The 24,430-nt window shown below is 45.0% G+C and overlaps 1 protein-coding gene across 1 annotated transcript in view; it reads left to right on the top strand.

The window, feature by feature from the left end:
* Positions 1–24,430, top strand: part of LOC110509144 (acetyl-coenzyme A synthetase, cytoplasmic-like) — a 44,704-nt gene that overhangs the window by 6,494 nt on the left and 13,780 nt on the right. The window contains exons 5-11 of the mRNA XM_036966133.1: positions 5,923–5,995; positions 17,794–17,869; positions 19,084–19,168; positions 20,921–21,058; positions 21,582–21,752; positions 23,105–23,238; positions 24,088–24,220. Of these exons, the coding sequence (XP_036822028.1) occupies positions 5,923–5,995; positions 17,794–17,869; positions 19,084–19,168; positions 20,921–21,058; positions 21,582–21,752; positions 23,105–23,238; positions 24,088–24,220 (810 nt within the window). The remainder of the gene's footprint in view (positions 1–5,922; positions 5,996–17,793; positions 17,870–19,083; positions 19,169–20,920; positions 21,059–21,581; positions 21,753–23,104; positions 23,239–24,087; positions 24,221–24,430) is intronic.

Consider the following 24,430-nt stretch of genomic DNA (forward strand, 5'->3'; position numbering starts at 1 on the left):
TGGCCACAGAGTCTATCAGGAAGTCAAAACAAAAGGCAGTGACTGTTAAGCTTCTGCAGAATAACAGTGTTCTAGAGAATCACAGTGTTCTAGAGAATCACAGTGTTCTAGAGAATCACAGTGTTAGAGAGGATCACAGTGTTCTAGAGAATCACAGTGTTAGAGAGAATCACAGTGTTCTAGAGAATCACAGTGTTCTAGAGAATCACAGTGTTCTAGAGAATCACAGTGTTAAAGAGAATCACAGTGTTCTAGAGAATCACAGTGTTCTAGAGAATCACAGTGTTCTAGAGAATCACAGTGTTAGACAGAATCATAGTGTTAGAGGGGGGGGGGGGTCAGGAAGTCAAGTCAGTAGACAACTGTTCTGTAAACGCTGGCCACAGAGTCTATCAGGAAGTCAAATCAGCAGACAACTGTTATGTAAACGCTGGCCACAGAGTTTATCAGGAAGTCAAATCAGCAGACAACTGTTCTGTAAACACTGGCCTCAGAGTCTATCAGGAAGTCAAATCAACAGACAACTGTTCTGTAAACACTGGCCACAGAGTCTATCAGGAAGTCAAAACAAAAGGCAGTGACTGTTAAGCTTCTACAGAATCACAGTGTTCTAGAGAATCACAGTGTTCTAGAGAATCACAGTGTAAGAGAGAATCACAGTGTAAGAGAGAATCACAGTGTTAGAGAGAATCACAGTATTCTATAGAATCACAGTGTTCTATAGAATCACAGTGTTCTAGATAATCACAATGTTCTAGAGAATCACAGTGTTCTAGAGAATCACAGTGTTCTAGATAATCACAATGTTTTAGACAATCACAGTGTTAGAGAGAATCACAGTGTTCTAGAGAATCACAGTGTTAGAGAGAATCACAGTGTTAGAGAGAATCACAGTGTTCTAGAGAATCACAGTGTTAGAGAGAATCACAGTGTTCTAGAGAATCACAGTGTTCTAGAGAATCACAGTGTTCTAGAGAATCACAGTGTTCTAGAGAATCACAGTGTTAGTTAGAGAGAACCACGGTGTTCTAGAGAATCACAGTGTTCTAGAGAATCACAGTGTTCTAGAGAATCACAGTGTTCTAGAGAATCACAGTGTTAGAGAGAATCACAGTGTTCTAGAGAATCACAGTATTCTAGAGAATCACAAAGTTCTAGAGAATCACAGTGTTCTAGAGAATCACAGTGTTCTAGAGAATCACAGTGTTCTAGAGAATCACAGTGTTAGAGAGAATCACAAAGTTCTAGAGAATCACAGTGTTCTAGAGAATCACAGTGTTAGAGAGAATCACAAAGTTCTAGAGAATCACAGTGTTCTAGAGAATCACAGTGTTCTAGAGAATCACAGTGTTCTAGAGAATCACAGTGTTAGAGAGAATCACAGTGTTCTAGAGAACCACAGTGTTCTAGAGAATCACAGTGTTCTAGAGAATCACAGTGTTAGAGAGAATCACAAAGTTCTAGAGAATCACAGTGTTCTAGAGAATCGCAGTGTTCTAGAGAATCACAGTGTTCTAGAGAATCACAGTGTTCTAGAGAATCACAGTGTTCTAGAGAATCACAGTGTTCTAGAGAATCACAGTGTTCTAGAGAATCACAGTGTTAGAGAGAATCACAGTGTTCTAGAGAATCACAGTGTTCTAGAGAATCAAACAGTGTCCTTGGTCCTTGTACTTCCAATCACTATCAACAGATATGAGTTGAACCCATAACATCGCCTCTAGTCCAGTGACCATCAATCATAGTGTTACAAACAATATGAACTTTCTTCATCTTGAATATTCCTATTACCCAAGTAATGAGCAGTCGTGCTGGTTGACCTTGCCCTGCTCTCCCTTTGGGTGGATCCTGACCACTTCCTCCTGTGATGAGGATCCTTACCCTTGCCTCCTGTGATGAGGATCCTTACCCCTGCCTCATGTGATGAGGATCCTGACCACTGCCTCCTGTGATGAGGATCCTGACCACTGCCTCCTGTGATGAGGATCCTTACCCCTGCCTCATGTGATGAGGATCCTTACCCCTGCCTCCTGTGATGAGGATCCTGACCACTGCCTCATGTGATGAGGATCCTTACCACTGCCTCCTGTGATGAGGATCCTTACCCCTGCCTCCTGTGATGAGGATCCTTACCCCTGCCTCCTGTGATGAGGATCCTTCTACTGCCTCCTCATTCACAGTTTTTACAACACACTGACCCCTACTCCACCACTACCACATATCTACAGTACTAAATCCATGTGTACGTGTGTGTATAGTCTGTACGTTATCATGTGTGTGTATGCAAAGAAAAGGTATGTGAACCTTTTAGAATTACCTGGATTTCTACATAAATTGGTCATCATATGTTATCTGATCTTCATCTAAGTCACAACAACAGACAAACACAGTCTGCTTTAAACTAATAACATAAACAACTATACGTTTTCGTGTCTTTAATGAACACACCGTGTAAACAGTCACAGTGCAGGATGGGAAAAGTATGTGAACCCTTGGATTTAATAACTGGTTGAACCTCCTTTGGCAGCAATAACCTCAACCAAACGTTTTCTGTAGTTGTGGATCAGACCTGCACAGCGGTCAGGAGGAATTTTGGACCATTCCTCTTTACAAAACTGTTTCAGTTCAGCAATATTCTTGGTATGTCTGGTGTGAACCGGTCCCTTGAGGTCCCTTGAGGACAGGACTGACTGGGCCACCCCAGAAGGCATATTTTCTTCTGTTCAAGCCATTCTGTTGTTGATTTACTTCTGTGTTTTGGGTCGTTGTCCTGTTGCATCACCCAACTTCTGTTGAGCTTCAATTGGCGGACAGATAGCCTTACATTCTCCTGAAAAATGTCTTGATGAACTTGGGAATTCATTTTTCCGTTGATAATAGCAAGCTGTCCAGGCCCTGAGGCAGCAAAGCAGCCCCAAACCATGATGCTCCCTCCACCAGACTTTACAGTTGGAATGAGGTTTTGATGTTGGTGTGCTGGGCCTTTTTTTCTCCACACATAGTGTTGTATGTTCTTTCCAAACAACTCAACTTTAGTTTCAACTTTAGTGGAACATCCAGGTGCTCTTTTGCAAACTTCAGACGTGCAGCAATGTTTTTTGGACAGCAGTGGCTTCTTCCGTGGTGTCCTCCCATGAACACCATTCTTGTTTTGTGTTTTACATACCGTAGACTCGTCAACAGAGATGTTAGCATCTTCCAGAGATCTCTGTAAGAAGATTAATAGAGTGCCATTATGGTTCACTATGTAGGGAATAGGGTTCCATTATGGTTCCCGATGTAGGGAATAGGGTTCCATTATGGTTCACTATGTAGGGAATAGGGTTCCATTATGGTTCATTATGTAGGGAATAGGGTTCCATTATGGTTCCCGATGTAGGGAATAGGGTTCCATTATGGTTCACTATGTAGGGAATAGGGTTCCATTATGGTTCATTATGTAGGGAAGAAGGTTCCATTATGGTTCACTATGTAGGGAATAGGGTTCCATTATGGTTCATTATGTAGGGAAGAGGGTTCCATTATGGTTCACTATGTAGGGAATAGGGTTCCATTATGGTTCACTATGTAGGGAATAGGGTTCCATTATGGTTCACTATGTAGGGAATAGGGTTCCATTATGGTTCACTATGTAGGGAATAGGGTGCCATTATGGTTCACTATGTAGGGAATAGGGTTCCATTATGGTTCACTATGTAGGGAATAGGGTTCCATTATGGTTCACTATGTAGGGAATAGGGTTCCATTATGGTTCATTATGTAGGGAATAGGGTTCCATTATGGTTCACTATGTAGGTAATAGGGTTCCATTATGGTTCACTATGTAGGGAATAGGGTTCCATTATGGTTCACTATGTAGGGAATAGGGTTCCATTATGGTTCACTATGTAGGGAATAGGGTGCCATTATGGTTCACTATGTAGGGAATAGGGTTCCATTATGGTTCATTATGTAGGGAATAGGGTTCCATTATGGTTCACTATGTAGGGAATAGGGTTCCATTATGGTTCACTATGTAGGGAATAGGGTTCCATTATGGTTCACTATGTAGGGAATAGGGTTCCATTATGGTTCACTATGTAGGGAATAGGGTTCCATTATGGTTCACTATGTAGCCCAGGGTGGGTTTAAATATGGGCCAAGCACACTATAACTGTCAGCATGGGATTTGGGCCAGCATTATAGCAAGCATACAGTAATTTCACTCGCCTGCCGAGCCAGACAGGATTTCAGTCGTAACCTTGAGACTCATGAAAAGGTTATAGTGTGTGTATTGCGCTGCAGCGTCTGGATTCATAAATACCCCACGTCTGGGTCGTCCCAAGGTACATTTTTAGTATGCATGCAGGGGCTGCTTTTGGCCCGCTGAAATATAGTGACCGCATTTCTGTTGGATCATTGTTTTATGATACTATATGATGTTGATATGATGTATCCTGTTCTCTATCCTGGGGTGTCCTGGGGTATCCTGTTCTATATCCTGGGTATCCTGGCTCCATCCTGGGGTATCCTGTTCTCTATCCTGGGGTAACCTGTTCTCTATCCTGGGGTATCCTGTTCTATATCCTTGGGTATCCTGTTCTCTATCCTGGGGTGTCCTGGGGTATCCTGTTCTCTATCCTGGGGTAACCTGTTCTCTATCCTGGGGTATCCTGTTCTATATCCTTGGGTATCCTGTTCTCTATCCTGGGGTGTCCTGGGGTATCCTGTTCTCTATCCTGGGGTATCCTGTTCTATATCCTGGGGTGTCCTGGGGTATCCTGTTCTCTATCCTGGGGTATCCTGTTCTATATCCTTGGGTATCCTGTTCTATATCCTGGGGTGTCCTGGGGTATCCTGTTCTCTATCCTGGGGTATCCTGTTCTATATCCTGGGGTATCCTGTTCTCTATCCTGGGGTGTCCTGGGGTATCCTGTTCTATATCCTGGGGTATCCTGTTCTATATCCTTGGGTGTCCTGTTCTATATCCTGGGGTATCCTGTTCTCTATCCTGGGGTATCCTGTTCTCCATCCTGGGGTATCCTGGGGTATCCTGTTCTCTATCCTGCGTATCCTGGCTCCATCCTGGGGTATCCTGTTCTCTATCCTCGGGTAACCTGTTCTCTATCCTGGGGTATCCTGTTCTCTATCCTGGGGTATCCTGTTCTCTATCCTGGGGTATCCTGTTCTCTATCCTGGGGTATCCTGTTCTCTATTCTGGGGTATCCTGGGGTATCCTGTTCTCTATCCTGGGTATCCTGGCTCTATCCTGGGGTATCCTGTTCTCTATCCTGGGGTATCCTGGGGTATCCTGTTCTCTATCCTGGGTATCCTGGCTCCATCCTGGGGTATCCTGTTCTCTATCCTGGGGTATCCTGTTCTCTATCCTGGGGCACCCTGTTCTCTATCCTGGGGTATCCTGGGGTATCCTGTTCTCTATCCTGGGTATCCTGGCTCTATCCTGGGGTATCCTGTTCTCTATCCTGGGGTATCCTGTTCTCTATCCTGGGGTATCCTGGGGTATCCTGTTCTCTATCCTGGGTATCCTGGCTCCATCCTGGGGTATCCTGTTCTCTATCCTGGGGTATCCTGTTCTCTATCCTGGGGTATCCTGTTCTCTATCCTGGGGTATCCTGTTCTCTATCCTGGGGTATCCTGTTCTCTATCCTGGGGTATCCTGTTCTCTATCCTGGCTGTATTGCTTTGTCTCATTTAGTTTGGATTTGACACATTCTAGATCGAAGTGGTTTTGTAATACCTTTCTGCTGAGCACCAGTAAAGGTATCGATCCAGAGTCCATTGAGTCCTGAAACAATTTACTATAATAAAGTAGAGTGCTCTGAATAATCTCAGCGGAAGTTGGTATGACAGATTGACCTGCTGTGGTGTGTGTGTGTGTGTGTGTGTGTGTGGGGGGGGGGGGGGGGGGGGGGGGGGGTTCAGTTTGCAGGCTTCTCCTCTGAGTCTCTGTGTGAGAGGATCCTGGATTCCCAGTGCAGTATCCTGGTGACTGCAGGTAAGATAGTGTGGCTACCGGCTAATGGCCAATGAAATGACACCGTTCAGTACGACGTGGCTAATGGCCAATGAAATGACACCGTTCAGTACGACGTGGCTAATGGCCAATGAAATGACACCGTTCAGTACGACGTGGCTAATGCCCAATGAAATGACACTGTTCAGTACGATGTGGCTAATGCACAATGAAATGACACTGTTCAGTACGACGTGGCTAATGGCCAATGAAATGACACTGTTCAGTACGACGTGGCTAATGGCCAATAAAATGACACCGTTCAGTACGACGTGGCTAATGGCCAATGAAATGACACTGTTCAGTACGACGTGGCTAATGGCCAATAAAATGACACTGTTCAGTACGACGTGGCTAATGCCCAATGAAATGACACTGTTCAGTACGACGTGGCTAATGGCCAATAAAATGACACTGTTCAGTACGACGTGGCTAATGGCCAATAAAATGACACTGTTCAGTACGACGTGGCTAATGGCCAATGAAATGACACTGTTCAGTACGACGTGGCTAATGGCCAATAAAATGACACCGTTCAGTACGACGTGGCTAATGGCCAATGAAATGACACTGTTCAGTACGACGTGGCTAATGGCCAATGAAATGACACTGTTCAGTACGACGTGGCTAATGGCCAATAAAATGACACCGTTCAGTACGACGTGGCTAATGGCCAATGAAATGACACTGTTCAGTACGACGTGGCTAATGGCCAATAAAATGACACTGTTCAGTACGACGTGGCTAATACCCAATAAAATGACACTGTTCAGTACGACGTGGCTAATGGCCAATAAAATGACACTGTTCAGTACGACGTGGCTAATACCCAATAAAATGACACTGTTCAGTACGACGTGGCTAATGCCCAATGAAATGACACCGTTCAGTACGACGTGGCTAATGCCCAATGAAATGACACTGTTCAGTACGACGTGGCTAATGCCCAATGAAATGACACCGTTCAGTACGACGTGGCTAATGCCCAATGAAATGACACTGTTCAGTACGACGTGGCTAATGGCCAATGAAATGACACCGTTCAGTACGACGTGGCTAATGCCCAATGAAATGACACCGTTCAGTACGACGTGGCTAATGCCCAATGAAATGACACCGTTCAGTACGACGTGGCTAATGGCCAATGAAATGACACTGTTCAGTATGACGTGGCTAATGCCCAATAAAATGACACCGTTCAGTACGACGTGGCTAATGCCCAATGAAATGACACTGTTCAGTACGACGTGGCTAATGGCCAATGAAATGACACCGTTCAGTACGACGTGGCTAATGGCCAATGAAATGACACTGTTCAGTACGACGTGGCTAATGCCCAATGAAATGACACTGTTCAGTACGACGTGGCTAATGGCCAATAAAATGACACTGTTCAGTACGACGTGGCTAATGGCCAATAAAATGACACTGTTCAGTACGACGTGGCTAATGGCCAATGAAATGACACTGTTCAGTACGACGTGGCTAATGGCCAATAAAATGACACCGTTCAGTACGACGTGGCTAATGGCCAATGAAATGACACTGTTCAGTACGACGTGGCTAATGCCCAATGAAATGACACTGTGCAGTACGACGTGGCTAATGGCCAATGAAATGACACTGTTCAGTACAACGTGGCTAATGGCCAATGAAATGACACTGTTCAGTACAACGTGGCTAATGGCCAATGAAATGACACCGTTCAGTACGACGTGGCTAATGCCCAATGAAATGACACTGTTCAGTACAACATGGCTAATGGCCAATGAAATGACACCGTTCAGTACGACGTGGCTAATGCCCAATGAAATGACACCGTTCAGTACGACGTGGCTAATGCCCAATGAAATGACACTGTTCAGTACGACGTGGCTAATGGCCAATGAAATGACACCGTTCAGTACGACGTGGCTAATGCCCAATGAAATGACACCGTTCAGTACGACGTGGCTAATGCCCAATGAAATGACACCGTTCAGTACGACGTGGCTAATGCCCAATGAAATGACACCGTTCAGTACGACGTGGCTAATGCCCAATGAAATGACACTGTTCAGTACGACGTGGCTAATGCCCAATAAAATGACACTGTTCAGTACGACGTGGCTAATGGCCAATGAAATGACACTGTTCAGTACGACGTGGCTAATGGCCAATAAAATGACACTGTTCAGTACGACGTGGCTAATGCCCAATGAAATGACACCGTTCAGTACGACGTGGCTAATGGCCAATAAAATTACACTGTTCAGTACGACGTGGCTAATGGCCAATGAAATGACACTGTTCAGTACGACGTGGCTAATGGCCAATAAAATGACACTGTTCAGTACGACGTGGCTAATGCCCAATGAAATGACACCGTTCAGTACGACGTGGCTAATGCCCAATAAAATGACACTGTTCAGTACGACGTGGCTAATGCCCAATGAAATGACACCGTTCAGTACGACGTGGCTAATACCCAATAAAATGACACTGTTCAGTACGACGTGGCTAATGCCCAATAAAATGACACTGTTCAGTACGACGTGGCTAATGCCCAATGAAATGACACCGTTCAGTACGACGTGGCTAATGCCCAATAAAATGACACCGTTCAGTACGACGTGGCTAATGGCCAATAAAATGACACTGTTCAGTACGACGTGGCTAATGCCCAATAAAATGACACTGTTCAGTACGACGTGGCTAATGGCCAATAAAATGACACTGTTCAGTACGACGTGGCTAATGGCCAATAAAATGACACTGTTCAGTACGACGTGGCTAATGCCCAATGAAATGACACTGTTCAGTACAACGTGGCTAATGCCCAATGAAATGACACCGTTCAGTACTACGTGGCTAATGGCCAATAAAATGACACTGTTCAGTACGACGTGGCTAATGGCCAATAAAATGACACTGTTCAGTACGACGTGGCTAATGGCCAATGAAATGACACTGTTCAGTACGACGTGGCTAATGGCCAATGAAATGACACTGTTCAGTACGACGTGGCTAATGCCCAATGAAATGACACTGTTCAGTACGACGTGGCTAATGCCCAATGAAATGACACTGTTCAGTACGACGTGGCTAATGCCCAATGAAATGACACCGTTCAGTACGACGTGGCTAATGGCCAATAAAATGACACTGTTCAGTACGACGTGGCTAATGCCCAATGAAATGACACTGTTCAGTACGACGTGGCTAATGCCCAATGAAATGACACCGTTCAGTACGACGTGGCTAATGGCCAATGAAATGACACTGTTCAGTACGACGTGGCTAATGGCCAATGAAATGACACTGTTCAGTACGACGTGGCTAATGCTCAATGAAATGACACTGTTCAGTACGACGTGGCTAATGGCCAATAAAATGACACCGTTCAGTACGACGTGGCTAATGCCCAATGAAATGACACCGTTCAGTACGACGTGGCTAATGGCCAATGAAATGACACCGTTCAGTACGACGTGGCTAATGCCCAATAAAATGACACCGTTCAGTACGACGTGGCTAATGCCCAATAAAATGACACCGTTCAGTACGACGTGGCTAATGCCCAATGAAATGACACTGTTCAGTACGACGTGGCTAATGGCCAATGAAATGACACTGTTCAGTACGACGTGGCTAATGGCCAATAAAATGACACCGTTCAGTACGACGTGGCTAATGCCCAATGAAATGACACTGTTCAGTACGACGTGGCTAATGGCCAATGAAATGACACTGTTCAGTACGACGTGGCTAATGCCCAATAAAATGACACTGTTCAGTACGACGTGGCTAATGCCCAATGAAATGACACTGTTCAGTACGACGTGGCTAATGCCCAATGAAATGACACTGTTCAGTACGACGTGGCTAATGGTCAATGAAATGACACTGTTCAGTACGACGTGGCTAATGCCCAATGAAATGACACTGTTCAGTACGACGTGGCTAATGCCCAATGAAATGACACTGTTCAGTACGACGCGGCTAATGCCCAATGAAATGACACTGTTCAGTACGACGTGGCTAATGGCCAATGAAATGACACTGTTCAGTACGACGTGGCTAATGCCCAATGAAATGACACTGTTCAGTACGACGTGGGTAATGGCCAATGAAATGACACTGTTCAGTACGACGTGGCTAATGGCCAATAAAATGACACTGTTCAGTACGACGTGGCTAATGGCCAATAAAATGACACTGTTCAGTACGACGTGGCTAATGCCCAATAAAATGACACTGTTCAGTACGACGTGGCTAATGCCCAATGAAATGACACTGTTCAGTACGACGTGGCTAATGGCCAATGAAATGACACTGTTCAGTACGACGTGGCTAATGCCCAATGAAATAACACTGTTCAGTACGACGTGGCTAATGCCCAATGAAATGACACTGTTCAGTACGACGTGGCTAATGGCCAATGAAATGACACTGTTCAGTACGACGTGGCTAATGGCCAATGAAATGACACTGTTCAGTACGACGTGGCTAATGCCCAATGAAATGACACTGTTCAGTACGACGTGGCTAATGGCCAATAAAATGACACCGTTTAGTACGACGTGGCTAATGCCCAATGAAATGACACCGTTCAGTACGACGTGGCTAATGGCCAATGAAATGACACCGTTCAGTACGACGTGGCTAATGGCCAATGAAATGACACCGTTCAGTACGACGTGGCTAATGCCCAATAAAATGACACCGTTCAGTACGACGTGGCTAATGGCCAATAAAATGACACCGTTCAGTACGACGTGGCTAATGGCCAATAAAATGACACCGTTCAGTACGACGTGGCTAATGGCCAATAAAATGACACCGTTCAGTACAATGTGGCTAATGGCCAATGAAATGACACTGTTCAGTACGACGTGGCTAATGGCCAATGAAATGACACCGTTCAGTACGACGTGGCTAATGGCCAATGAAATGACACTGTTCAGTACGACGTGGCTAATGCCCAATGAAATGACACTGTTCAGTACGATGTGGCTAATGCCCAATGAAATGACACTGTTCAGTACGACGTGGCTAATGCCCAATAAAATGACACTGTTCAGTACGACGTGGCTAATGGCCAATAAAATGACACTGTTCAGTACGACGTGGCTAATGGCCAATGAAATGACACTGTTCAGTACGACGTGGCTAATGCCCAATGAAATGACACTGTTCAGTACGACGTGGCTAATGCCCAATAAAATGACACTGTTCAGTACGACGTGGCTAATGGCCAATAAAATGACACTGTTCAGTACGACGTGGCTAATGGCCAATGAAATGACACCGTTCAGTACGACGTGGCTAATGGCCAATAAAATGACACTGTTCAGTACGACGTGGCTAATGCCCAATGAAATGACACTGTTCAGTACGACGTGGCTAATGCCCAATGAAATGACACTGTTCAGTACGACGTGGCTAATGCCCAATGAAATGACACTGTTCAGTACGACGTGGCTAATGCCCAATGAAATGACACTGTTCAGTACGACGTGGCTAATGGCCAATAAAATGACACCGTTCAGTACGACGTGGCTAATGGCCAATGAAATGACACCGTTCAGTACGACGTGGCTAATGCCCAATGAAATGACACCGTTCAGTACGACGTGGCTAATGGCCAATAAAATGACACTGTTCAGTACGACGTGGCTAATGGCCAATGAAATGACACTGTTCAGTACGACGTGGCTAATGGCCAATAAAATGACACCGTTCAGTACGACGTGGCTAATGGCCAATGAAATGACACTGTTCAGTACGACGTGGCTAATGGCCAATGAAATGACACCGTTCAGTACGACGTGGCTAATGGCCAATAAAATGACACCGTTCAGTACGACGTGGCTAATGGCCAATAAAATGACACTGTTCAGTACGACGTGGCTAATGGCCAATGAAATGACACTGTTCAGTACGACGTGGCTAATGCCCAATGAAATGACACTGTTCAGTACGACGTGGCTAATGGCCAATGAAACGACATTGTTCAGTACGACGTGGCTAATGCCCAATGAAATGACACTGTTCAGTACGACGTGGCTAATGGCCAATGAAATGACACTGTTCAGTACGACGTGGCTAATGCCCAATGAAATGACACTGTTCATTACGACGTGGCTAATGGCCAATGAAATGACACTGTTCAGTACGACGTGGCTAATGCCCAATGAAATGACACTGTTCAGTATGACGTGGCTAATGGCCAATGAAATGACACTGTTCAGTACGACGTGGCTAATGCCCAATGAAATGACACTGTTCAGTACGACGTGGCTAATGGCCAATGAAATGACACTGTTCAGTACGACGTGGCTAATGCCCAATGAAATGACACTGTTCAGTACGACGTGGCTAATGGCCAATGAAATGACACTGTTCAGTACGACGTGGCTAATGGCCAATGAAATGACACTGTTCAGTACGACGTGGCTAATGCCCAATGAAATGACACTGTTCAGTACGACGTGGCTAATGGCCAATGAAATGACACTGTTCAGTACGACGTGGCTAATGGCCAATAAAATGACACTGTTCAGTACGACGTGGCTAATGGCCAATAAAATGACACTGTTCAGTACGACGTGGCTAATGGCCAATGAAATGACACCGTTCAGTACGACGTGGCTAATGGCCAATAAAATGACACTGTTCAGTACGACGTGGCTAATGGCCAATAAAATGACACTGTTCAGTACGACGTGGCTAATGCCCAATGAAATGACACTGTTCAGTACGACGTGGCTAATGGCCAATGAAATGACACTGTTCAGTACGACGTGGCTAATGGCCAATAAAATGACACCGTTCAGTACGACGTGGCTAATGGCCAATGAAATGACACCGTTCAGTACGACGTGGCTAATGGCCAATAAAATGACACTGTTCAGTACGACGTGGCTAATGCCCAATGAAATGACACTGTTCAGTACGACGTGGCTAATGCCCAATGAAATGACACTGTTCAGTACGACGTGGCTAATGCCCAATGAAATGACACTGTTCAGTACGACGTGGCTAATGCTCAATGAAATGACACTGTTCAGTACGACGTGGCTAATGGCCAATGAAATGACACCGTTCAGTACGACGTGGCTAATGCCCAATGAAATGACACTGTTCAGTACGACGTGGCTAATGGCCAATGAAATGACACCGTTCAGTACGACGTGGCTAATGCCCAATGAAATGACACCGTTCAGTACGACGTGGCTAATGCCCAATGAAATGACACTGTTCAGTACGACGTGGCTAATGCCCAATGAAATGACACCGTTCAGTACGACGTGGCTAATGCCCAATGAAATGACACTGTTCAGTACGACGTGGCTAATGCCCAATGAAATGACACCGTTCAGTACGACGTGGCTAATGGCCAATGAAATGACACTGTTCAGTACGACGTGGCTAATGGCCAATGAAATGACACTGTTCAGTACAACGTGGCTAATGCCCAATGAAATGACACTGTTCAGTACGACGTGGCTAATGGCCAATGAAATGACACTGTTCAGTACGACGTGGCTAATGGCCAATGAAATGACACTGTTCAGTACAACGTGGCTAATGCCCAATGAAATGACACTGTTCAGTACGACGTGGCTAATGCCCAATAAAATGACACTGTTCAGTACGACGTGGCTAATGCCCAATGAAATGACACTGTTCAGTACGACGTGGCTAATGCCCAATAAAATGACACTGTTCAGTACGACGTGGCTAATGGCCAATGAAATGACACTGTTCAGTACGACGTGGCTAATGGCCAATGAAATGACACTGTTCAGTACGACGTGGCTAATGGCCAATGAAATGACACCGTTCAGTACAACGTGGCTAATGGCCAATGAAATGACACTGTTCAGTACGACGTGGCTAATGGCCAATGAAATGACACCGTTCAGTACGACGTGGCTAATGGCCAATGAAATGACACCGTTCAGTACAACGTGGCTAATGGCCAATGAAATGACACTGTTCAGTACGACGTGGCTAATGCCCAATGAAATGACACTGTTCAGTACGACGTGGCTAATGGCCAATGAAATGACACTGTTCAGTACGACGTGGCTAATGCCCAATGAAATGACACTGTTCAGTACGACGTGGCTAATGGCCAATGAAATGACACCGTTCAGTACGACGTGGCTAATGGCCAATGAAATGACACCGTTCAGTACAACGTGGCTAATGCCCAATGAAATGACACCGTTCAGTACGACGTGGCTAATGGCCAATGAAATGACACTGTTCAGTACGACGTGGCTAATGCCCAATAAAATGACACTGTTCAGTACAACGTGGCTAATATCCAATGAAATGACACCGTTCAGTACAACGTGGCTAATGGCCAATGAAATGACACTGTTCAGTACGACGTGGCTAATGCCCAATGAAATGACACTGTTCAGTACGACCTGGCTAATGGCCAATGAAATGACACCGTTCAGTACGACGTGGCTAATGGCCAATGAAATGACACTGTTCAGTACGACGTGGCTAATGGCCAATGAAATGACACCGTTCAGTACGACGTGGCTAATGGCCAATGAAATGACACCGTTCAGTACGACGTGGCTAATGGCCAATGAAATGACACTGTTCAGTACGACGTGGCTAATGGCCAATGAAATGACACCGTTCAGTACGACGTGGCTAATGGCCAATGAAATGACACTGTTCAGTACGACGTGGCTAATGCCCAATGAAATGACACCGTTCAGTACGACGTGGCTAATGGCCAATGAAATGACACCGTTCAGTACGACGTGGCTAATGGCCAATGAAATGACACCGTTCAGTACGACGTGGCTAATGGCCAATGAAATGACACTGTTCAGTACGACGTGGCTAATGGCCAATGAAATGACACCGTTCAGTACGACGTGGCTAATGGCCAATGAAATGACACTGTTCAGTACGACGTGGCTAATGGCCAATGAAATGACACTGTTCAGTACGACGTGGCTAATGCCCAATGAAATGACACTGTTCAGTACGACGTGGCTAATGCCCAATGAAATGACACCGTTCAGTACGACGTGGCTAATGGCCAATGAAATGACACCGTTCAGTACGACGTGGCTAATGGCCAATGAAATGACACCATTCAGTACGACGTGGCTAATGGCCAATGAAATGACACTGTTCAGTACGACGTGGCTAATGGCCAATGAAATGACACTGTTCAGTACGACGTGGCTAATGCCCAATGAAATGACACTGTTCAGTACGACGTGGCTAATGGCCAATGAAATGACACTGTTCAGTACGACGTGGCTAATGGCCAATGAAATGACACTGTTCAGTACGACGTGGCTAATGGCCAATGAAATGACACTGTTCAGTACGACGTGGCTAATGGCCAATAAAATGACACTGTTCAGTACGACGTGGCTAATGGCCAATGAAATGACACTGTTCAGTACGACGTGGCTAATGCCCAATAAAATGACACTGTTCAGTACGACGTGGCTAATGCCCAATGAAATGACACTGTTCAGTACGACGTGGCTAATGCCCAATGAAATGACACCGTTCAGTACGACGTGGCTAATGGCCAATGAAATGACACTGTTCAGTACGACGTGGCTAATGGCCAATAAAATGACACTGTTCAGTACAACGTGGCTAATGCCCAATAAAATGACACTGTTCAGTACGACGTGGCTAATGCCCAATGAAATGACACTGTTCATTACGACGTGGCTAATGCCCAATGAAATGACACTGTTCAGTACGACGTGGCTAATGGCCAATAAAATGACACTGTTCAGTACGACGTGGCTAATGCCCAATGAAATGACACTGTTCAGTACGACGTGGCTAATGGCCAATGAAATGACACTGTTCAGTACGACGTGGCTAATGCCCAATGAAATGACACTGTTCAGTACGACGTGGCTAATGCCCAATGAAATGACACTGTTCAGTACGACGTGGCTAATGCCCAATGAAATGACACTGTTCAGTACGACGTGGCTAATGGCCAATGAAATGACACTGTTCAGTACGACGTGGCTAATGGCCAATGAAATGACACCGTTCAGTACGACGTGGCTAATGGCCAATGAAATTACACCGTTCAGTACGACGTGGCTAATGGCCAATGAAATGACACTGTTCAGTACGACGTGGCTAATGGCCAATGAAATGACACTGTTCAGTACGACGTGGCTAATGCCCAATAAAATGACACTGTTCAGTACGACGTGGCTAATGGCCAATGAAATGACACTGTTCAGTACGACGTGGCTAATGCCCAATGAAATGACACTGTTCAGTACGACGTGGCTAATGGCCAATGAAATGACACCGTTCAGTACGACGTGGCTAATGCCCAATAAAATGACACTGTTCAGTACGACGTGGCTACTGGCCAATGAAATGACACTGTTCAGTACGACGTGGCTAATGCCCAATCAAATGACACTGTTCAGTACGACGTGGCTAATGCCCAATAAAATGACACTGTTCAGTACGACGTGGCTAATGGCCAATGAAATGACACTGTTCAGTACGACGTGGCTAATGCCCAATGAAATGACACCGTTCAGTACGACGTGGCTAATGCCCAATAAAATGACACTGTTCAGTACGACGTGGCTAATGCCCAATAAAATGACACTGTTCAGTACGACGTGGCTAATGGCCAATAAAATGACACTGTTCAGTACGACGTGGCTAATGGCCAATGAAATGACACTGTTCAGTACGACGTGGCTAATGCCCAATGAAATGACACTGTTCAGTACGACGTGGCTAATGCCCAATGAAATGACACCGTTCAGTACGACGTGGCTAATGCTCAATGAAATGACACCGTTCAGTACGACGTGGCTAATGGCCAATGAAATGACACCGTTCAGTACGACGTGGCTAATGCCCAATGAAATGACACCGTTCAGTACGACGTGGCTAATGGCCAATGAAATGACACTGTTCAGTACGACTTGGCTAATGCCCAATAAAATGACACTGTTCAGTACGACGTGGCTAATGCCCAATGAAATGACACTGTTCAGTACAACGTGGCTAATGGCCAATGAAATGACACTGTTCAGTACGACGTGGCTAATGCCCAATGAAATGACACTGTTCAGTACGACGTGGCTAATGCCCAATAAAATGACACTGTTCAGTACGACGTGGCTAATGGCCAATGAAATGACACTGTTCAGTACGACGTGGCTAATGGCCAATGAAATGACACTGTTCAGTACGACGTGGCTAATGGCCAATGAAATGACACTGTTCAGTACGACGTGGCTAATGCCCAATAAAATGTGGACTTTAGATTCTTGCAAGGCAACGTCCTGGTGTGGTCAGTGTCATCTGTTATCAGAAGTTGTAAAGTAATTACATGTTGGCTTGGGTCTCCCCCCCCCCACTCTCTCTCTCCCTCTTTCTCTCTCACCCTCTTTCTCTCTCCCCCCTCCCCCTCTCTCTCTCTCTCCCCATCTTTCTCTCTCTCTTCCCCCCTCTCCCCCCCTCTCTCTCTCCCTCTTTCTCTCTCTCTCCCTCCTCCATCTCTCTCCCTCCTCCCTCTCTCTCCCCCTCTCTCTCTCCCTCTTTCTCTCTCTTTCTCTCTCTCTCCTCCCTCTCCCCTCCTCTCTCTCTCCCTCTTTCTCTCTCTCTCCCTCCTCCCTCTCTCTCCCCCTCTCTCTCTCCCTCTCTCTCTCCCTCTTTCTCTCTCTCTCCCTCTTTCTCTCCCCCTCTCTCTCTCCCTCTTTCTCTCTCCCCCCCCCCCTCTCCCTCCCTACCTCTCGCTCCAGATGGTGTACACAGAGGGGAGAAATGGATCAACCTGAAGCAGATAGCAGATGAAGCTCTGGAAAAGTGCAAGGAGAAGTAAGTTGTCGTGTTTACAGTGTTATCGTCTGGTCATGATTATAGCTCTATTCTCCTCTCTCAATTCAATTCAAGGGGCAAGTGAGGAATGCACAATTGCCTCTTTCTGTCTCTGTCTCTGTCTCTCTCTCTCTCTCTCTGTCTCTCTCTCTCTCTCTCTCGCTCTCTTACTCTCTCTTCCCCTCTCTTTCTCTCTCTCTCTCTCTCTCTCTCTCTGTCTCTCTCTCTCTCTCTCTCTCTCTGCATCTCACTCTCTGCCTCTCTCTCTCTCTCCCTGTCTCTCTCTCTCTCTCTCTCCATCTCTGTCTCTCTCTCTCTCTCTCTCTCTCAATTCAATTCAATTGACTTTATTGACATGGCAAGTTCATTATTACTTACATTGTCAAAGTATATTTTCTATATATATATATATATATATATATAAATATATACAGTGCCTTGCGAAAGTATTCGGCCCCCTTGAACTTTGCAACCTTTTGCCACATTTCAGGCTTCAAACATAAAGATATAAAACTGTATTTTTTTGTGAAGAATCAACAACAAGTGGGACACAATCATGAAGTGGAACAACATTTATTGGATATTTCAAACTTTTTTAACAAATCAAAAACTGAAAAATTGGGCGTTAAATGCCATTAATTGTCTGTCGTTTCACTTAACCAATTGGGAGGAACCAGAAAGATTAATTTTAGGCGACTGAAATTCTTTGCGATTTTTGCACAGGTTCAACGTGTTGGGGTTTATGTCGTCGTGATGAGACCAAGGCGCAGCGTGATATGAATACTTCCTTTAATAAAGAAAGAACAAACTAACGTGAAGCCGAGTGCTGACAGGCAACTACACATAGACAATAACCCACAAAACCAAAATGGAAAATGGCAACCTAAATAGCATCCCCAATCAGAGACAACGATAAACAGCTGCCTCTGATTGGGAACCAATTCAGGCCACCATAGAACGACATTACCTAGACAAACAAAAAAAACATAGATATATTAAAACCCTAGACAGGATCAAAAACACATATACCCACCCTCGTCACACCCTGACCTGACTGAAATAATACATAAAACATAGGTAACGAAGGTCAGGGCGTGACAGGTTAGGGTTACTGCTCAGTTCACTTGCCCCAGGCAATAGGGCAACCTGTAATGTCAATCCCTGATTGGCTGACAATTCTTCCAACTCTCTTCTTCTTCTTCTTCTCTCCACAGAGCGTCAGCGACCGTTAAAAGATGTCTAGTAGTTAAGCATCACGCACTGAGGATACAAAGTGGGGATGTTTCTAACAAATTGCAGGTGTGTAGCTATGTACTGGCAGTTTGGGAGGGTCTATTGCAAATCCCATATTTTTTTTTTCTTGAGCTGCACCACGAACTACTCTGGTATGCAGTGCATTGGGAAAGTATTCAGACCCCTTGATTTTTCCCACATTTTGTTACGTTACAGCCTTATTCTAAAATGGATTAAATTCATTTTTCCCCCCCTCATCAATCTACACACAATACCTTTATAATTATAATGACATCACAATACCCATTAATGACATCACAATACCCCCTAATGACATCACAATACCCCATAATGACATCACAATACCTTTATAATGACATCACAATACCACATAATGACATCACAATACCCCATAATGACATCACAATACCCCTTAGTGACATCACAATACCTTTATAATGACAAAGTGAATACAGGTTATTAAACATTTTTACAAATGTATTAGAAATACCTTATTTGCATAAGTATTCATGCCCTTTGCTATGAGATTTTCGAAATTGATCTCAGGTGCATCCTGTTTCCATTGATCATCCTTCAGATGTGTCCATATAAGTTCCCACAGTTGACAGATCTGAGGAATGGTACCAAAAAAGTTCTGCTGCATTGAAGGTCCCCAAGAACACAGTGGCCGCCATTATTCTTAAGTGGAAGAAGTTCGGAACCACCAAGATTCTTCTTCTAGAGCTGGCCACCCGGCCAAACTGAGCAATTGGGAAAGAAGGGCATTGGTCAGGGAGGTGACCAAGAACCGGATGGTCACTATGACAGAGCCCCAGAAGAGTTTGTGAGGGTTTTAGGTGACAAGACACATTTCTTCAGCCTCCTGAGGATCCTTTAATCACTGCCAAAAGTGCTTCAACAAAGTTCTGAGTAAAGGGTCTGAATACTTATGTAAATGTCATATTTAGTTTTTTCTTTGTAAGAAATGTGCCAAGATTTAAAAAAAAATCTGTTTTAGCTTTGTCATTATGGGGTATTGTGATGTCATTAAGGGGTATTGTGATGTCATTATGGGGTATTGTGTATCGATTGATGAGGTAAAAACACGATTGAATTCATTTTAGAATAACACTGTAACGTAACAAAATGTGAAAAAAGTCAAGGGGTCTGAATACTTTCCGAATGAACTGTATATGCTGTCCTCTCACCTGTGTTGCCTGGTGTTATTCTACCGTATTCTGACTGTGTTGTATTTCCTGATGTCATTCTACTGTATTCTGACTGTGTTGTATTTCCTGATGTTATTCTACTGTATTCTGACTGTGTTTTATTTCCTGGTGTTATTCTACTGTATTCTGACTGTGTTTTATTTCCTGGTGTTATTCTACTGTATTCTGACTGTGTTTTATTTCCTGGTGTTATTCTACTGTATTCTGACTGTGTTTTATTTCCTGGTGTTATTCTACTGTATTCTGACTGTGTTGTATATCCTGGTGTTATTCTACTGTATTCTGACTGTGTTGTATTTCCTGGTGTTATTCTACTGTATTCTGACTGTGTTGTATTTCCTGATGTTATTCTACTGTATTCTGACTGTGTTGTATTTCCTGGTGTTATTCTACTGTATTCTGACTGTGTTGTATTTCCTGGTGTTATTCTACTGTATTCTGACTGTTGTATTTCCTGGTGTTATTCTACTGTATTCTGACTGTTGTATTTCCTGGTGTTATTCTACTGTATTCTGACTGTTGTATTTCCTGGTGTTATTCTACTGTATTCGGACTGTGTTGTATTCCTGTTGTATTTCCTGTTGTCCAGACCCCGTGGGATGCTGCGTGTGATGTGTGTTGGGAGGAGGTGATGGGACAGGTCTCAGAGCACTGTGAACCTGAGTGGCTGGATGCAGAGGATCCTCTCTTTATACTTTATACGAGCGGATCTACGGGCAAACCAAAGGTAGGACACACTGTGTCACAAACACAAGCATACACACACACGCACACGCACACACACACGCACACACACACACACACACACACACACACACACACACACACACACACACACACACACACACACACACACACACACACACACACACACACACACACACACACACACATACAACAATTACCTGATCACACTGCCTGGCAGTTTGGGAATGTCTACTGCTCACTGTGTGTGGTCCTGTGTTAACCCTTTGTGTTTTAAGTGTGTGTTTCTAAACGTGTGTGTGTGTGTGTGTGTGTGTGTGTGTGTGTGTGTGTGTGTGTGTGTGTGTGTGTGTTAACCCTTTGTGTTTTAAGTGTGTTTTTCTAAATATGTGTGTGTGTGTGGTCCTGTGTTAACTCTTTGTGTTTTAAGTGTGTGTTTCTAAATGTGTGTGTATGTGTGTGTGTGTGTGTATGTGTGTGTGTGTGTGTGTGTGTGTGTGTGTGTGTATGTGTGTGTGTTAACCCTGTGTCTCCCTCCCCTACAGGGTGTCCTCCACACGGTAGCAGGCTACCTGCTCTACACCTCTCTGACCTTTAAGTATGTGTTTGACCACCAGCCAGACGATGTGTACTGGTGTACCGCAGATATAGGATGGATCACCGGGCACTCCTACATCACCTATGGACCCCTGGCCAATGGGGCTACCAGCGTACTGGTCAGTAGAACCGGTATAGAACTGGTGTAGAACTGGTATAGAACTGGTGTAGAACTGGTATAGAACTGGTGTAGAACTGGTGTAGAACTGGTCAGTAGAACTGGTATAGAACTGGTCCGTAGAACTGGTATAGAACTGGTCAGTAGAACTGGTATAGAACTGGTGTAGAACTGGTATAGAACTGGTGTAGAACTGGTCAGTAGAACTGGTATAGAACTGGTCAGTAGAACTGGTATAGAACTGGTCAGTAGAACTGGTATAGAACTGGTCAGTAGAACTGGTATAGAACTGGTATAGAACTGGTATAGAACTGGTGTAGAACTGGTCAGTAGAACTGGTATAGAACTGGTATAGAACTGGTGTAGAACTGGTGTAGAACTGGTCAGTAGAACGGGTATAGAACTGGTGTAGAACTGGTGTAGAACTGGTCAGTAGAACTGGTCAGTAGAACTGGTATAGAACTGGTATAGAACTGGTCAGTAGAATTGGTCAGTAGAACTGGTCAGTAGAACTGGTATAGACCTGGTGTAGAACTGGTCAGTAGAACTGGTATAGAACTGGTATAGAACTGGTCTGTAGAACTGGTATAGAAATGGTCAGTAGAACTGGTATAGAGCTGGTCACTAGAACTGGTATAGAACTGGTCAGTAGAACTGGTATAGAGCTGGTCAGTAGAACTGGTATAGAACTGGTATAGAACTAGTATAGAGCTGGTCAGTAGAACTGGTCAGTAGAACTGGTATAGAACTGGTATAGAACTGGTCAGTAGAACTGGTATAGAACTGGTCAGTAGAACTGGAATAGAGCTGGTCAGTAGAACTGGTATATAACTGGTATAGAACTAGTATAGAGCTGGTCAGTAGAACTGGTATATAACTGGTATAGAACTAGTATAGAGCTGGTCAGTAGAACTGGTATAGAACTGGTATAGAACTGGTATAGAACCTATATAGAACTGGTCAGTAGAACTGGTATAGAACTGGTGTAGAACTGGTATAGAACCTATATAGAACTGTTCAGTAGAACTGGTATAGAAATGGTCAGTAGAACTGGTATAGAAATGGTCAGTAGAACTGGTATAGAAATGGTATAGAGCTGGTCAGTAGAACTGGTATAGAACTGGTCAGTAGAACTGGTATAGAACTGGTTTCTGACATATGTTAATGTAAAGCAGTAAAAGACTAAGACATCTCGTCTGGCTGGCAGGATCTGTCTGCATTATATCTGTCTGCATTATACCTGTCTGCATTATATCTGTCTGCATTTATATGTCTGCAGTCCTGAAGACAGATATGTCATGTTATGTCATGTTACAAAAAATTATCCATCTGATTACTGTTTGTGTTCTGCAGTTTGAGGGTATTCCAGTCCACCCTCACGTTGGGCGTTTCTGGGAGGTGATTGAGAAGTACAGAGTGACCAAGTTCTACACAGCTCCCACAGCCATACGCCTTCTCATGAAGTACGGGAAAGAGCCACTACAAAAGTAAGAGACACACAAACGCACACGAACGCACACACCATCCGCATGCTATGTCTTCTCACAGTGGGCGAGTTCATTTGGCATCCCCCAGTGCGCAGACTGGGTGGTTATTAGTTAGTGTGTGGTTACACCACTCCCCATCATGGGACCACTCCCCATCATCATGGACAACTCCCCATCATCATGGACCACTCCCCATCATCATGGACCACTCTCCATCAACATGGACCACTCCCCATCATCATGAACCACTCCCCATCAACATGGACCACTCCCCGTCATCATGGGACCACTCCCCATCATCATGGACCACTCCCCATCATCATGGACCACTCCCCATCATCATGGACCACTCCCCATCATCATGGACCACTCCCCATCATCATGGGACCACTCCCCATCATCATGGACCACTCCCCATCAACATGGACCACTCCCCATCATCATGGACCACTCCCCATCATCATGGACCACTCCCCATCAACATGGACCACTCCCCGTCATCATGGGACCACTCCCCATCATCATGGACCACTCCCCATCATCATGGACCACTCCCCATCATCATGGACCACTCCCCATCATCATGGGACCACTCCCCATCATCATGGACCACTCCCCATCATCATGGACCACTCCCATCATCCTGGACCACTCCCCTTCATCAAGGGACCACTCCCATCATCCTGGACCACTCCCCTTCATCAAGGGAATGTATCATGGGCCAATTGTGACTGACTGATTTACAAATGATATTGAGTAGTTATTTATGATGCAAGGGGATTTCTTGATTAGTCTCAACTGCATTGTCGAACTCACCCCTTTACTCTCTAACCCTGTCACTTTCTGCAGATACGACCTGTCATCGCTGAGGATCCTGGGAACTGTAGGCGAGCCCATCAACCCGGAGGCATGGCATTGGTACTACGAGGTTGTTGGTCAGAAGAGATGTCCCGTCGTGGACACCTTCTGGCAGACTGAGACCGTGAGTGTGTGTGTGTGTGTCTGTGACTGTGTGTGTGTGTGACTGTGTGTGTGTGTGTGACCAAGGACCCCACACATCCCATCACTAAGGACTCCCCACATCCCATCATCAAGGACCCCACATCCCATCATCAAGGACCCCCACATCCCATCACCAAGGACCCCACATCCCATCACCAAGGACCCCACATCCCATCACCAAGGACTCCCC

The sequence above is a fragment of the Oncorhynchus mykiss genome, chromosome 28 (genome assembly GCF_013265735.2).
Source record: "Oncorhynchus mykiss isolate Arlee chromosome 28, USDA_OmykA_1.1, whole genome shotgun sequence".
Lineage (NCBI taxonomy): Eukaryota > Metazoa > Chordata > Actinopteri > Salmoniformes > Salmonidae > Oncorhynchus > Oncorhynchus mykiss.